General features: G+C 33.1%; 1 protein-coding gene across 1 annotated transcript; it reads right to left on the reverse strand.

Annotated features, from left to right (window-relative positions):
• Positions 1 to 1,177: 1,177 nt before the first annotated feature.
• LOC107809481 (peroxidase 27-like) lies at positions 1,178 to 4,035 on the reverse strand. The gene is made up of 4 exons (XM_016634129.2): positions 3,810 to 4,035; positions 3,124 to 3,312; positions 2,726 to 2,891; positions 1,178 to 1,825 (listed from the first exon to the last, which is right to left on the reverse strand). Exons 1-4 carry the CDS (start codon positions 4,020 to 4,022, stop codon positions 1,419 to 1,421), a joined length of 975 nt encoding a protein of 324 aa, XP_016489615.1. The 5' UTR covers positions 4,023 to 4,035; the 3' UTR covers positions 1,178 to 1,418.
• Positions 4,036 to 17,489: the final 13,454 nt, after the last annotated feature.

A 17,489-nucleotide genomic window follows, 5' to 3' on the forward strand; every position in this document is an offset into this window, starting at 1 on the left:
GATTTTGATGGATTTGATTTTCATGGTTTTCCAATGGGTTATCACTGTTATTGTTGTTGTTGTTTGACATGTTGATAAAAGACGAATAAAACGTAGCTTCAAAGAAAAGATTATCAGTTTTCCGGTAACGGAACCAATTTGTTTAACCAAAAAGATGATTCTTTGGTCAAAGCTAAAGACAAATAAAAATTCGGGCTACTGATAATCAGGAGAGGAAAAAGAAATAATAGACTTTTTGAGAATGACAAATAAGCAATAGATAAGTTTGTATTTTAATGTAATGTTGATGGTATCCTCTGTCTTTACAAATGATCTGACCTCCTCCTTTTATAGTTGATCCTAAATAAAGGAGTAATACCTTAGCCTTAATGAGACAATTATGAGCAATAAATGACATTAAATAAGACGTTACACAATCATTCCTATTTAATACCAATTCTCTAACGTATTGGATATTTAATATTGAATTTGGACTCCTTTTTGTCATCATATCCATGTCTTCAATGCCTTCTGATCTCTTGGTTTTAAATGACCTAAATAGGTACGAAGCTTGTATTATTCGAATTGCCTCTCGTGCCTATTTAGCTTTCCTTTCCCCGTATCTGTTGTCACTCGTGCCTCTTAACTGATTATCATGTTTTGACAATTTGACCAGTTCTCGTGTCATGCCACGTCATCTTCAATGTAAATTCAGTTTTTTCCCAATACAGGCGCCCCATGCAATTTTTACGTTCGAATCCCATATCTTATGTTGTAATACTAGGTGTGAGGTATTTCAACCTTTGTAATTATCTGCAATCGTCTTATGGAATCATATAGTACTTCCTCCGTTTCAATTTATGTGAACATGTTTGACTAAGCACGGAGTTTAAGAAAAAATGAAGACTTTTGAAACTTGTGGTCCTAAATAAGTCAAAAAGGGGCCCAGTGTATTTGTGCGGTTATAAAATCTTCTCATTAAGGGTAGAATTGTAAATTGATTTCAAATTTAGAAAGGGGTCATTCTTTTTGGAACGAACCAAAAAGGAAATAGGTTCACATAAACTGGAACGGAGGGAGTATATGAATAAAAAATTTGTGGTCGAAATTAACCCTTCGATATTTTTAACTGAAAAAAAGAAGTAAAACAAAAGGACAATCCTAATCATGCATGCAAGTTATAAAAGGGAAACATCAATTTTATTAGTTACGTGCTTAACAAACTACAAAAAAAAAATAAATAAATAAATAAAAAAAAAAAACATGCTTAACAAACTGAATTACAAACTTACAACAAAATAAAGGTTTACACTATAAGATACATATTTCACGAACTAATCAAATAGAGAAAAATTACTCACTGCAAGCAGAGGTCTATTAGACAAAACAATACGAAAAACTAAAATTTTGCAAGGGAAATAGCTTATTAAAATTCCTCTTTAGTTTGTAATAGCGCAATGTTTTCTGATTTCACCTGATTTCCCTGTAAGGACTCCAATTTTGCCCATATTTACCATTGATACTCCAAAATCCTTAAAGAAAGTTGATCCACGGGAATTTAATTGGGACAAGACATAAGCTTTTGTTTGACTATCAGTGAGAAGAGCTGCATCAGATACGAACAATCCTCTTCTTTTGCTAACCATAGTGTAATAATCAGTGTCAAAACTTTTTGCACTTCCAGGGTCCATTTCAACAGTGGTGGTCACATCATTTGGCTTACATTTGGTCTTCAATTGGCCTATGTAGTTTTGATCCATATTTGGGTCTGTATCACCTTTACCAGTAAAATTATACAAACGACTTCCGAAAGAAAAGCAATGTGATACCCCAAGAGTGTGGCCACCTATACGTGAAATACAATAAATAAGGAAAAAGAAAAAATTAAGAAAAGGATATAGGGACAATAGCTTTTTTGGTCCCTCATTTATTAGCAAAATCTAGTATTGTTTCTTTTGATATGTGATTGAGCATATATAACCTTTAATTTATTTAAAAATTATGGCATTATGGTCCCTTTATATAAAAAAAATATGTTACATTTAGACTATTTCAAGAATTATATATTACCTCAGATATGAAGTAACGATATAAATTTAATATAACACATGGGTGATCAATTGGTATAATGGTTTATAATTCGTTATGTTTACAAAGATTTACATGTAGATGGATCAAAGAGCATATTTTAATTAACTAACGATTCAATGTGTTTAGTATATGTCATATATCACAAATACCAGAATTACAATATATCAATATTTGATAGGCTTAAAGTGCAAACTTTCCAAGAATAGAAATGCTAAGGATTATTGTTTCTTGATCTTTAACTCTTCCGGATGCAGTAATTTTACTATTTTACTTCTGACGCAAATCATAAATTTACGTAAAAATAGTACGGGCTAGCAAATTTTCGGACTAATCATTCAAAAATAGCCAGCGTTTGCAAAGTCATTGAAAAATAGTCACTATTTTGCTGCAACACGGAATCGGTGCACCTGTGTATGAACTTCCAGCATATTATGCTGGAATTCCAACACGCGAAAAGTTCCAGTATAATATACCGGAGATTGGAGCACCAGTGCTCCAATGTGCAATATATTATGCTGGACCGGTATATTATACTGGAGTATTTTTCCGATCTTTAAACAACATTTTCTTTCAGATTTATGTTTACATGAAAAATGACTAGATTTCGATTACTTTTTGAAACTGTGGCTATTTTTAAATTTCTTCCTTAATTTACCTGATAGAACAACAATGTCTTTTACACTTAGGCCCAAAGCGCCAAATGATGATTTTAAAGTAGCAAAGTTGTCAAAAGGATTTGGCAGGTTTCTTATGGCTTCTAAGAGAATTGAAACTCTTCCATCTCTTCTTCCCAATTCTACTTGCCAAGTTGGTCCATTAATCTGCAGCAACCCATAATGTGTTTAGAAAAATATTATATGCCTCGGAACTTCATTGAAATAACAAAAATAATAACTATGCCTCAGTCCCAATTAGTAAGTTGAAATCGGCGATATCATGAATCCTCATTCCTTTCGTTTAGCTCAACTCATCGTCATTATTACTAGAATAAAATAAAAGTACTCGAACTTCATTGAAATGCTAATTATAAATGGATTGTATGTAATTGGTTACCAGTGAAACAGCATCACGAGCTACCAAGGCTAAAATATCAGCGCATGAGACAATGCCAGGACATTGTTTTTCTAAAGCAGATTTAGCAGCATCAATCACTTGGAAGCCTCTTAGGCTTTGATTTGGAATTGCATCTTTCTCAGTTTGATTGCCTTTTGTTGAATTAAGTAGCACTGAACCATCACATCCCTATAACAAAATATAAATAAAAACTCATAAAACTTGTCTATTTAGAACTTTGTTAATTAGATGACGATGTTCAATTAGAGGGATTCATCACCATTCTATATCAGTAAAATCACAAAATTATCTTTTTAGCTACATTATACTATTGAACTTTACTTAACCATAATAATAAAGTCACAAAAATTTTAATTACCACCTGTAATGATAAAACCGACCCATATCAAGGTGAATTTACTATTATTGTGAGTAAAATTTTACAAACTTGTTATTATAGTGGATAAAATTTAATTACTGTGAATGATATATTAGTTTCGAGAGGCTTTCAATAGTGGACAAAGTTTAGTTACTTTATATGATAAATTTAGTTTCGAGAGACTTTCTACTATTTCAGTGACCATATATAAACTTTATCCTATTGTAGTACTGCATTCATCGTGAAAAAAAAAATTCAAATATACATATACAGAGATGATAAGTAACGCATTAAATCACTTGCTTACCCTAACAAAACAATCATGAAAATGCATTCTCAACAATGGGGCAGCCAAAGTAGGAGTACGAGAAACAAAGTCAGTTGTTGCCTTTTTGACAATTGCTTCTACATTTGGACATGTTTTCTTGTAAAACCCTACTTGCAAGCTTTGTGAATTAGCAAGCCCGAAGGCAAATGCAAGAGAAAGAATGAAAACTAAAAGAAATTTTAAGGTTGCCATTTTTTTTAACTTGCTTGTTTGATTACTGATGATTCTAAAACAAATATATGGCCTTTTAAATTGGAAGAATATTTGGTGATATATCAGTCCTTTGATTTCGTAAGCTGGTATTTTTGAAGTTGATTATAATAATTGGCAGTTAGCACCTGCCCATGCGAAGCAAATTTTTAATGTATTTATTATTGCTAATATATGCAAAATAGACCGTCAAACAACTCCCAAGAAACACAAAGAAAAGAACATCAAGGAAAGAAAGACAATGGAGAGCTCAACTTATGAAATAGATAGGTTTTTTTTTTGTGTGGTAATTATATATATATAGTCAAAGCATAACTTAGCATTAAAACATCAAATTCGATTAGCATTATATATATATATATATATATATATATATATATATATATATATATATATATATATATATATATATAATTTGTACTAACCAAATGACCCCTTAAAGTTTAAACATTTCCCCCTCCGCCCCTCTCCTTGTGTCGGTAAAATGAAAATAAAATTCCTGTTCTCTTCTTCATTACAATTGTTGTGGAGAAAATTGACCTTCTTATAGTGACAAATAAACTTCTTTTTTGGTGAATTTGGTAGAAATAATAGTAATAGATTCAATTTATGAAACAGATAGAGAAATAAATAAGAAAGAAATGTGTGATCACATGCATATTTATAAGCTTGATATTCAGCCAATCGAATACAAGTGTTGACCTTTCTCTAAATTAATTCTTCTTTTATTATAGATGCATTAGGAATCTGCACGCGTCCAAACAACAATAACATATTCAGTGTGATCTTATAAGTGAAGTCTCGGAAGGATATGGTGTACACAGACCTTATTCCTGTCTGGGAAGATAGAATGTACACAAACCTTACCTCTGCCTTTTGAAAGATACAAAAACTATTTTAAATATACTCTCGGCTCAAGAAAAGCGCCGGTCACTATGCAAACATAAAATGTTAGCCATATATATAAATATCTTTTGATTGATTTACAAAACCGACTTGCTGTTAGACAGTCTCCACTGCTTATCAGTATTTTATTCACATATCATAAGAACATGAAAAGGCAGGTTAAACAGCTTTTAGATTTTAATATGAACATGAAGATCCATCAACCATTTATTATTAGATAATGAAGAATATTCATAAATCACTGTAGTTTAGAGCCTAGTAAGTAGTAATTATAGTTTGCTTAATTATTGTTTGTAGCTACTATTCAATTGTTAGTTGCTTGAAGTATTTGTATTTAAACGTGTAACTAATACAACTTGTGTCAACTGTATTCGTTCATGCAGCGAACATAACCTGTATCAACTGTATTCGTTCGCACAACCAATACAATTTATATTGACTGTAACCAAGGCGAAATACAAGGGTGCATACAAAGGACACAACTTATATCGACTGTATACATGGACGTATACAAAGGATACAACTTGTATCGACTATATTCGTTGAACTAAGGCAGAATACAGAAATACAAAAAAATAAAATGCTTTTGTTGAAAGTCGCACTCAAGACCTCTGCCAGCTAAACAGGCACTCTAAACAATAGAGCCAGAAGAGCTTGTTGTTCTCTTATTTCAGTTCAAAACAATTAATCTCTTATTTCATAGATTTGCTATAAACTTCAAATATAACTACGAATGGTAAATTTGCTGCAATATAGCTACGAATATTAAATACAGTATAAATATTTTATGTGTCGCGCAATTTTCCCTTATATAATTACTATACAGCCCAACAAAGGCCACAACAAAAAACAACACTAGTTTTTTTAAAAAAATTTAGCTAATATATTGTATAATAATCAATGTATAATCATTATTTTTAGTATGTAAACATTATACACTTGATTATGCGTGTTATAAACTAAATATATAACGACAACGGAAACTGTTGCGGCTACTCAGATGAAAATATATTTTGGAAAACTACCAGCTATGTTCATTTATAAGTAACTTATTATAAAAATTGACCAATTTATAAAATATTACTAATATTATCCAATTAACTATTTGTAGCCAAAAAAAGGTTAAATTTCTATTTTCTTTTGAGTGAGTGTTATTAGAATAGATTGGGTATATCTTAAGGATCTTGAATCTCAGTTTTGAGATGATTTGACGGAGTTTTAAGGTGGTTTGTTTGAAAATTCGAAGTAGAAGATGAACATGAAAAAAATGATATGTGTATCACACTATGTATCATTTGTGTATCACATATGTATCATATTTGTATTAAATGTGTATCACATGTATATTCATATATACCTATGTGTGAGATACACGCCTGATACTGGTTTGATACATATGTCGCAGAAGAAATTTTTGAACAAGATTTTAACTACAAATTTTTATGTCAAATCAGTCCAAATCACCTTTAATCTTCCTCAAAATTTGTATATTGACTCATCTATATTCTTTCAATGAATTTCAATCATACCCATTGAAAAAATGCTATTTTTTCTTAGTGTTGCGACCAAACGCACATGCAATTATACGCGGTCGTCAAGTAATAAAGTGAGTAAAAGTCGGATGTCGAACCCACGAGGACTTGTAATTTGTGATTAACTATTAACTAAATTAGACTATCCTAATTATCTAAACAAGAATTAAACCCAAAAGTAGTGATGCTAAAGTAACTAAACTAACAAGAAAATAACTAATAAATTTTAAACAGAGGAATAACATATTTTTATGTTATCAATGTGATGAAAACGATCTAGGGTTATGGGCTATCTGACAATCCTGTTATATTCTTCGATTGAACTGACTAACTAATTTATCTAGTTTATTGGTTAACAGGATTAATATTGCTCATAAGAATCTGTCAAGTTCTTACTCGCTTATTCAAGTTAATCTAATGCCTATATGCCTATGGCATTAGAACTAGCAAGAACGCATTTATAATTTCTGTACATCATCCAAGCAATACAATTAGGAATATGTCTATCCTAACCGCGAATCTATTCCCCGATGCCAGGTTTAAGAACTTGCTCTATTCAATCCTATATGCAATCTAGAATTCTCAATTTCGAGTTCAATTCTAGATTCGTAGATAGTATTCAATTGGTGATCAAGCAATTAAATAATTAAACGCAAGATTGAAATAAATAAACCAATATGACAAATTAAGAAATCAAAATCATATCCGAATAAAAATAGTCATGAAAGAACCACAACCCTAGAACGTGAAGTTTAGCTTCACGTAGACATGGTAGCCAAATAATAAATCTCAAAGACACATAAAAATTATAAAGTTTGATGGAACAAAGATGAAACCGGCTTCCACGATGGCTCTGTGCTCTCCCTAGATCAAAAGTGTATCAAAAATTCTCTAAAAGAATATTTTTATATGTATTTATACTAAGTAGGGTCGGGCCAATACGAAAACACATTCTCCTTTCCGAAATAGGAAAAATACTCTGTAAAAAATACACAGGCACGCCGCATGGGGCAACTTGCCATGCGGGGTGGCAGTGGACTTTATCAGGAACCTTGCAATTTCGAGGCTGGAGCAAAATAGGCAGCCACGGCGCACCACGCGCCGCCCTACGCGCCTCGGCTCTCGAAATTTAGAAAAATATAAAACATGAGAGTTGTAGCCCTTTTAAATAGCTTTCCAATGATATATTGTGGAGCCCAAACAGATTTTTTGAGCAAAAAGTTATGTGCCTTTTACTTGACAATACGCAGTATGCCTGCTCGATTCTTCATTTCGTTCTTAAAGTGCATTATCATCCGTTGATCCCCAAACACGGTCCCAACTTAATCCTTTGGGCTTTTACTCAGACTTCAAAGCTCCAAATAACTCGAATTAGCTTCATAACCTCACACTTAAACCATTGCTCGTCCTCGAGCAATCAAACTACACTTTATATAGACACGGCCTTTTTAAACAATTCTCCTAATTCATCACACCAAGAATATTTAAAATAGATTAAGAGTGTAACATATTCACTTCAAGATTTGACTCACAACTACGACGCATTATTCATAGCTCACCCACTTACTCTAACATAGAGGTCATCAACATTGTCTTTCCTTCATGAATCAAGTGCCCTCACACAACAATGGAGAGTAGTTCCATACACAATAGAAATTATTACAATTAAGAACTCAAGATAGAAAAAATTCACTCACTCTCAAAAACAACATTCATATGCCACAAAGATGAACCATAGGCTTACTCGTAGTGTAATACTCTACTAATTGAGCCCATTCAGTCTAGGATCAAGTTGGACTTTAATTGGTTATAATGTAGGCTGTGGGACGGGTAGGATATATTCAGATATAAGAGTGACTACACCTCGCTAAGCACTTTAATACATACACTTTACCTTCCAAAACCCCACACTTGGGTCAAACCATAACTCCACCTTCATATCAATGTGTATTAACTCCATACTTCTTTAAGCACAATTATATCAAGAGGTACCACTATCAAGGAATATTTTTCACAATAATATAACTATTTTTTTCTTTCTTTTTCAATTCAAGTGGCTCTTACTTTTTCAAAATAATGCACTTTTCTCCTTATTTCATTAGTTCCACTCAAAATCACAACCAATCACCCCAAACTTTAACTTTTACAAAGTTCATAACACTTCAAGTGCTCATGAGTGGTATAAAGGTCCAAATAGATGGTTAATTCAAACAAATGGGTAAGGCTTGTAATGTGGTTGCCAAAAAAATAGGATTACAGGCTCAAAGGGTTAACTACGATACATAATAATTAGGTAGGTAAACTATATATATCAAGCTCAACAAAGAAACGCCTACATCACTTTCAAGACTGAACAAAATTACTATTTTGCTTTGAAACACACGTGGCAAGTTCTAGATATCAAATGTAATGCACAGAATAAAAGACAAACCTTACACACACATGACACATAACTCACTCAGGATTGGACTCATCAAGACACTCCAGTCAAAGCAGTTAAGCAAAGTTAAAATCATATAATTTAAGGTACTTATACAAGAGTCAAAAATTGAGCCTAAGCGTCACAACTAAAGTACTCACTATTCTCAAGGCATAACAAAGTTAAGAGATATTGCTTCAATTCAAAATATAGCACAAGATTTCCTATTACTAACAAAAATAAAACTAACTACACCGGGTCCAAAAAAAACTCTTGGAAAAGAACCGCGGCACAAATAAAAACCAAGAAGATATTATTACACTACCTAACAAAAGAAAATCTTTTTGTCCTTTTTCTTTCGACTTAAATCCTTCAAGAAAACTGTCTAGGAAATCCATCGTCGGGAAAAGTCTAATTTTTCTACTTTTTTTATTTTTTTTTATTTGTTTAAATTAGGCTACTAAAACTACTACTACTATACTATACTGTTAATTCTAATAACTCTGTAAATAAAAATAAAAAGCTAGATAATAATAAAAAGATAAGAAACTAATAATATACTAATATAATATTATACAAAGCACAGAATTTCCACCCTACACTTAAAAGAATGCAATATCCCAAATGCACAAATATAGCAAAAATAACAAGGGTAAACAAGAAACTCCCTGAAAAGTCGAAGTAATCACGACTCACGAGGTACTCAGACTTCCCCCACGCATGGTCCTTTGTGTGGGAACCCCACACTTAATTCTCACCATCTAGTTCTCTTTTTCGCATCTTATGGCCTTGATTCCTATACTCATAATCCTACAACATAAAACAACACTACAAATATAATAGAAAAATAAAATAAACCAAAAATAAAAGAAAGAAGTAAAGCTGGGTTGCCTCCCAACAAGCACCTAATTTAACGTCGTGGTACAATGTTAACCACTTTTTGCCTCCACCTCGAACTTATGAATTGCGCCCCTAATTTGGCTTCAAGCTTTCTATTATGCTCCAGAGACGGCGAGACAAATTTAATTGGGCCAAGCAACCAATATCGCATTTTACACTTCTTGGCCTTCTGATGAGATATGTAATTTTGTCTCTCTGGCACGACGAATTAAAGAATGTAAGCACCTCGTTCCTCATCCATTGGCTCCTCAAAAGGCTCAGATGACTCGATTTCTATGTCATCATCCAAACAAAATGTTGAAAAATGTATGGAATGAGGACCAATATGCCATAACTCTAGAATTGTATTACTCTTTACATCCTCATATGTACACACACTAGAGTCTTCACATATAATATTATCTTCTTCCTCACATGACTCTAGAGTGCTTTCCTTAACATGGACATCATCAATACAAGTATGGCTGAATAATTTACTCTTCACTTTTAGCTCCTCAATTTGGCGTATAAGCTCTTTTTCAGCTTCACACAACTCAGAACTATTTTGTTGGGCGTTAGACGCATCAACCTTTGCAATCAATTGATCCTCTAAATCGTGAATAGTAGTTCCAAATTTATCAATGTCTTGTCCCAATTCAGCTCTTCCTTCTATAAAGTCTCTCATCCCATCAGTAATTTTCTCATGTTGAGCCTCATATATTTCCAATCTTTCATCTTGTTCCACCAGCCAAGTTTGACTCAAAATCTCCTCCTTTTCAAAATTTTCCTCTGTCTGGAACTCATTCTCTTCATTTAATTCTTCAAGATTGGCCTTCATTCTTGTGATTTCTACCCTCATTCTTTTCATGACTTTTTTGAGTTCATCATGTTGCTTTGCTGCTTCCCTCAGAATATTCCTAATATATGCATCAGGTTCCATATCATGCACTTCATTTCCCCTGTTAAACTCACAAACATTGTTAAAAAGATCATAATAAAAACTCAGAGAAGGATGAAAAGAATTAGGACAACCATCCCAATGACCATCTTGACCACCACATATATTATAAATATTCCACTCAGAGGATTGAGATTGTGTGCACAACTCGCTCCCGGGAACATTCTGATAATTTTTTCACCAGTGGGATCCTCCACAATATGGACAAGGATCATCAAAATAAGAATAACCATCGTTCGAATAATTTTCATTCAAAGATGCCATATTAAAATAAATTAAAAAAATACTAACTAAACTAAAACAAACAAACAAAAAAATATGAATAGAAAAAAAAATTAAATGTCTAATTTAGAAAAATAGCTAATTTCTAAGTCCCCGACAACGGTGTCAAAACTTGTTGCGGCCAAACGCACATGTAAGTATAAGTGGTCGTCAAGTAATAAAGTGATTAAAAGTCGGATGTCGAACCGACGAGGACTTGTGATTAACTATTAACTAATAAGTAAATTAGACAATTCTAATTATCTAAACAAAAATTAAACCCAAAAGTAGTGATGCTAAAGTAACTAAACTAACAAGAAAATAACTAATAAACTTTAAACAGAGGAATAATAGATTTTTATGTTATCAATGTAATGAAAACGATATAGGGTTATGGGCTATCTAACAATCCTATTGTATTCTTCGATTGAACTGACTAACTAATTTATCTAGTTTATTGGTTAACATGATTAATATTTCTCATAAGAATCTGTCAAGTTCTTACCCGCCTATTCAAGATGACCTAACGCCTTTATGTCTATGGCATTAGAACTAGCAAGAACACATTTATAATTTCTGTACATCAACCAAGCAAGGTAATTATGTATATGTCTATCCTAACCGCGAATCCATTCCCCGATGCCCGGGTTCAAGAACTTGCTCTATTCAATCCTATATGCAATCTAGAATTCTCACTTTCGAGTTCAAATCTAGATTCGTAGATAGTATTCAATTGTTGTTCAAGCATTTAAATAATTAAAGACGATATTGAATAAATAAACAAATACGACAAATTAAGAAATCAAAATCAATATCCGAATAACTATAGTCATGAAAGAACCACAATCCTAGAACGTGAAGTTTAGCTCTACATAGACATGGTAGCCAAACAACAAATCATAGACACATAAAAGTTACAAAGTTTGATGGAACAAATATGAAACCCGACCTCCACAGCGTCTCTGTACTCTCCCCGGGTCAAAAGTCTGTCAAAGTTTCTCTAAAAAAATATTTTTACATGTATTTATACTAAGTAGGGTCGGGCCCAAACATTCTCCTTACCGAAATAAGAAAAATACTCTGTAAAAAATACATAGGCGTGCCGCATGGAGCGATGCACCATGTGGGGTGGTAGTGGACTTTATCAGGAACCTTGCAATTTCGAGGCAGGAGCAAAATAGGCAGTTGCAGCGTGCCACACGCCGCCCTACATGCCGCAGATGTGAGAATTTGGGAAAATGTAAAACATGAAAGTTATAGCTATTTTAAATAGCTTTCCAACGATATATTGTGGAGCCCAAACGGATTTTTGAAAGAAAAGTTATATGCAGTTTACTGGACAATGCGCAGTATGCGCTCGATTCTTCATTTCGTTCTTAAAGTGCACTATCATCCGTTGATCCCCGAACACGATCCCAACTTAATATTTTGGAATTTTACTCAGAATTCAAAGCTCCAAATAACTGGAATTAGCTTCATAACATCTACATCACTCGAAATCACTCATACAAGGCATAAAAGACGAAATAAGTGCAAAACACTAGCGGTTAAAGCTTAATCTCAATTAAAGTGACGTAAATTAGAGTGCGATAAGCGACTAAAATATGTAATTATAGCCTATCATCACTTAGATTTTTGGAATCTTATATATATATTTTCTTTGTATTTCATCACCTTGTTTGCTACCTCATTCATGGATTTTTCTTTCCATCTTGCATCTAATGTTGCTGATCTCACTTAAAAATATGGAAAGAGATCTTTGTGTGTGATTCTAGGAGAGAAAGAACCTTATTTATTTGAGGTTTTTAATTTTTATATGTGCTTAACTAGTTTTGATAAATCTATGTTTAATGGCTAGAGGTTGGTAAGTTGAAATTTATTTGGGATATTTATGTAAGATTCCCAAATATTTTTAGCATATGTCACATGTTCTTCATTTTGGCCCAATATTCCCTTGCGCTCGGTATCTGTATCAGCTAGTTGGGCCCTAAAGTTAGACTTGTCGACCAATGACCAAGTCTCATATGATTAGTCATAGAAGAATTAACTCAAATAGTCGCCCACCCAACTACTTAAATTATAAATAGTTGGTGGAGGTATAATATATGCATAATTTATGTATTATATGTATATAATTGTGTATAACCATTATATAATCTATATACATGGTTATGAAAAGTAAATAATAAATATGATCGGCTATTTGTTTAAAGATCCCGTAGTCATATTTGTGTCTTACGAGTCCCATGTATTGAAATTTCTCTATAGTTAAAGGTGTGTTACTAATTGGGTTTGGTTGAGAAAGGACTTTTTTAGCCCTCGGAATTTTTACCTATATATAAAATTATAAACCTAATTACTATTATTAGGGAAGTTCCCATTTAATTACCTAACATAACTATCTCCATTTTAGGGTCCACTCTTTCCCATTTTTCTCTCTCCTTCTCACTTTCTTTCTCGCCAAGCCCACCCAAGCCTTGAAAGCATGTCCAAAAGGGCTGGCTACTCAGGAAAATGATATGTTTAATCGAACTCCTAACCGTAAATTTAGAAATCTTTTATCTTATTAAGCAGTTAAAATTCTCATATTTTCTTAAATTACAAAAGTGTAAACTCCATTAAAAGTTTCATTGACAACTGTTAAAATTTTTTGAAGCTTTAGTTCAAAAATCGAGCTTTGCAGAGTTGTTATTTATTGGGATTAATTAGGTGTCGTTGCAAACAATTGAGAATTTTCTTTGAAGTTTATCTTAATTTTAAGAGAGTTTAGTGAACACTAAAGTGGGTTTTGGTTAAAGTTTCAAATTGAAACTCGAAGAGAAAGAAGAACAATGATGCTTTTTTCCACATCACAATGTATGAATAAGTTGTATGTATTTTGTACGTAGGGTGTAAGTGTCACACCTCCTTTTTATCACTTCTGGAAGGGAGTATAAGAGAGTTTTTCCAATTTAAGTGACAATCGAAACGATATTATTTTATTTAAAATTTAGAGTCGCCACTTGGGATGATTTATTGGTGTCCCAAGTCACCGGTTAAAATCCCAAATCGAGGAAGTTTGACTCTTATTCACGGTCCGCGAACACAAAAATCCAGGTAAGGAATTCTGTTAACCCGGGAGAAGGTGTTAGGCATTCCCGAGTTCCGTGATTTTTGCACGGTCGCTCAACTATTATTATTGGCCTAATTATCTGATTTTTACACGTTTTAAACCTATTGTGTATTTTTAACTTTTTATCCTCTTTTAATATTTAAGGAAAATTCAAGGTTATATAAAACACATCGTAAGCCACGCTACAAGAAATGCACCTGTGGTTCACGACACGTTCTATTTAACCTTGTTGGAAATTAGAATAGGGTCACATAAAATGCACACCCGAATTTTAGAAATAACTGTGATAATTATATAATTAACGCGCCTAAAGCAAGCTATGAAGTTCATTTTTAATATCTAAGTTGTAAGATTAGTGTGAGGACCATAGGCGATTCCATTAAAATGGCATCCTCAGTCCGTTCTTTCTTTAAGAAATTATACCTAACTAAGGCCATCTAAGATGCTTGGATTTTATCTAAATTAAATTCTATCTAAAATTACTCTGAACAAACTTACAAGAGGCATTATATTTAAAATTAACTGCTTCGGGCAAATTCCAAGCTTGCATTGAGTCCAGAAACAACAAACATCCTTTTAAAAAAGAATTGGGCTCAAGGAACAGCCCAAAGCTAACGATGGAGCCGGAAGCCTCAAGGGCTAAGCTGGGCCCAGACACAAAGCCCAAATAGGCGAAACACTGTGGTTATTCAAGCAAACTTCATCACGACACCAACCAAAAATCGATTTAAACTTTAAATTTAACTTAAAACAAACAACTAAATAGACAGCAAGGTCCGAGGAGGGAGCTTTTGATTGGGCCGTTTCTGATGGACCAATTCCTGCCCAATTGAGACTCAAATCTCTTTTAGCCACTTCCAGCCCAAAATTCGAGCACAAACAGTAAACATTGAACGTCAAAAATTTCAAAGACTTGCAATCAGAAAGTTCCTCTAAATTAACTTTTCAACTTCAGCTATCAGCTTTCTTCAACAAAATAATCATTTGATTCCTACTATGAGCAACTAAAGCAAACAATTCCAATCACCCCACACTTTTAAAATGCATGAACAATTCGAACGAACACTCAAGAACACATAAGGGGTCAAAATAATATAACTAAGATGGATAAACAACGCTGATCAAGACAAGCTAAGCTCCTCGAGGTTTAGTTGCCTAATTCCCATTAATACCCTTCAAACAAAGACATTTTTTGAAATTAAATGGAAATGCCTCACAACAGCCTCATGGCATAGATTTTTCAATAGAACATATGAATAATGACTTTCTACCGGGATTAATCAGCGTGAAGGGTCATTGAAAGAATAACTTTGACTAACTAGGTCGTCACAAATAGACAAGCACATCAGCTTATGCACATTAAGCTTCACCAACGTATGACTCTTCATGAGACATATAAAAATTCAGTCCACAATTAATGTACAAAAGAAACTGCGCATGTGCAGGTCTTTCAAAAAAAAGAATTTGATCTATTCTCTTGATAGAAGGATCTTATGAGTTGATTCGACCAAAATAACAACACTGAGTTATATAAACAAAACAACAAAGCTTCTACTTTTTTAATTTAAACATGATATCCGCAAAATAAGAGTAAAAACCTTCTGTTGTTCACAAATGAAGCTAAACACATACAAATTCTTCAAAAGGAGATCAACAGAGGCAAACGAATTAGGAGCACTGGTAGTCTGCCTGCATTTCATGCAGTTCTTTATTAAGCCATGATCGTAGACATTCTAACTTCATTGATTATCCATGTCCAAACTTAACTAAACCATCAAATTAAACTCGAGAGCCAGGAGTAAATCGTTTTGGACCTTAGCTATGTGTTTAATCATTTAATATACAAAAGAAACAAAATATCAAGAAGAGATAACAAATACAACAATGGGACCAAACAATACTGAATGAAAAGCAAATATCACGAGACAGATTATTGTAACATCCCACGAGATTCAAGCATCTTGCTTCTCAACACTGAGATTAAAACAAAAGAAAGAACCAGAAATGAACCTGGGATTGGTAAACACCTTCAATTAACTCTGCTTAAACACTAAACACACATGAAATTCAGAAGCTAATATCAATCCGAACAGTAGCAGGTTCGAGTAGAAATCACCAAGCCCGGACAGAAGTCTTAAGCAAACACCGAAATTCGACGTTCAAATGCAAAACCAGCTTAACTTCAAACGAGCACCATTTTTAAAACAAGGAATCTAAAGGCAAAATGCTGAGAAATCTTTTCTGTGATTTTTCTTGGAATAAAAAAGAACTGAACTCAGAAGAACGAACTCAGACCATATTTTTTTTTGTTTTTTTTTTGGAAAAAAATGCAGACTAAAGCTCGAGGAAGAAGAAGCCCAAAAACCCTATAACTTTTCTACTAAATTTCCGAAAATCCGAAGTCCTCCCCTCAACAAAGAAAACTTACCTTGTATATATAAACCTCCCAAAAAATCTCGAACCTTCTATTCCCTTCCTCACACAAACAAAACCTGAAAATCCCTTTCGGAACAAATCTTGACAGATGGAAGGAGAGGATTGGTCCTCAAATCAATCCACGGCTCCCATTTTCGAAATTTATTCCTCAGAAATTCCAACGAGTCCAGCACATGGGGTGAAAAAATTGTCAGAAACTGTTGGAATATCTGGTGACGTGGTGAGATGGGAAGTGCGTGAGGTGAGTTTAGGCTCACTCTCCTGAAATTTGGCGAGTTTGGACAAAATTTTAGGGTGAAGAAGACAATGAACAGTAGGGCGCCGTTTCTGAGCTTGGGATTTAGGGTTCGTTTCTTGGGAAAATTTTTATAAGGGATTTATATTCTAAAGAGGAAATGGGGCGGGTCGTGTGAATGGGTTAGGGATTTTTTCTGGGGTGGACCTGGACGGGGAAGACGTGAGATTTGGTTTGGGAAGGCAATTGGGTTGATTTCCAGCCCAATTTGAATAAGTCTCTTTCCCCAAATTCGTTTTCTTTTTTCCCTTTTTTCTTTTATTTTTTTCTTTAATTAATAAAATCTCAAAATTAACTCCTAAATCAATCTAAGTTGTAGGATTAAACTAGTTGCCTAGTCACAATAATTATAAAATTACTTAGTCCTAAATTAAAGGAAAAAATCAATAGACTAAAATTAAAAGGTGTAAAATGAGCTATTTGTGATTTTCGTTTTTAATAAAAGATATTATTACTAATTAATTCTAAAAGTGTGAAATCGAAACCAAATGCAATGCATGGTATTTTTTATTTTTAACGAAAATTAGATATGCACAATAATGCAAATAATAAATAAAATTCTACGAAAAATCCTATAAAATTGCAAAAATTGGAAAAAATTATTTTCTTATATTTTATGGAAGTAATTCGTATAAAGCAAAAATCACGTGC

The sequence above is a fragment of the Nicotiana tabacum genome, chromosome 8 (genome assembly GCF_000715075.1).
Source record: "Nicotiana tabacum cultivar K326 chromosome 8, ASM71507v2, whole genome shotgun sequence".
Lineage (NCBI taxonomy): Eukaryota > Viridiplantae > Streptophyta > Magnoliopsida > Solanales > Solanaceae > Nicotiana > Nicotiana tabacum.

Excerpts from the sequence above, each read along its gene's own strand:
- LOC107809481 (XM_016634129.2), bottom strand. The coding sequence starts at position 4,022 with ATGGCAACCTTAAAATTTCTTTTAGTTTTCATTCTTTCTCTTGCATTT. Across the intron at positions 3,313-3,809 it reads TTCATGATTGTTTTGTTAGG|GGATGTGATGGTTCAGTGCT; the intron begins GTAAGCAAGTGA and ends ATTTTGTTATAG. Across the intron at positions 2,892-3,123 it reads CTCGTGATGCTGTTTCACTG|ATTAATGGACCAACTTGGCA; the intron begins GTAACCAATTAC and ends GGGTTGCTGCAG.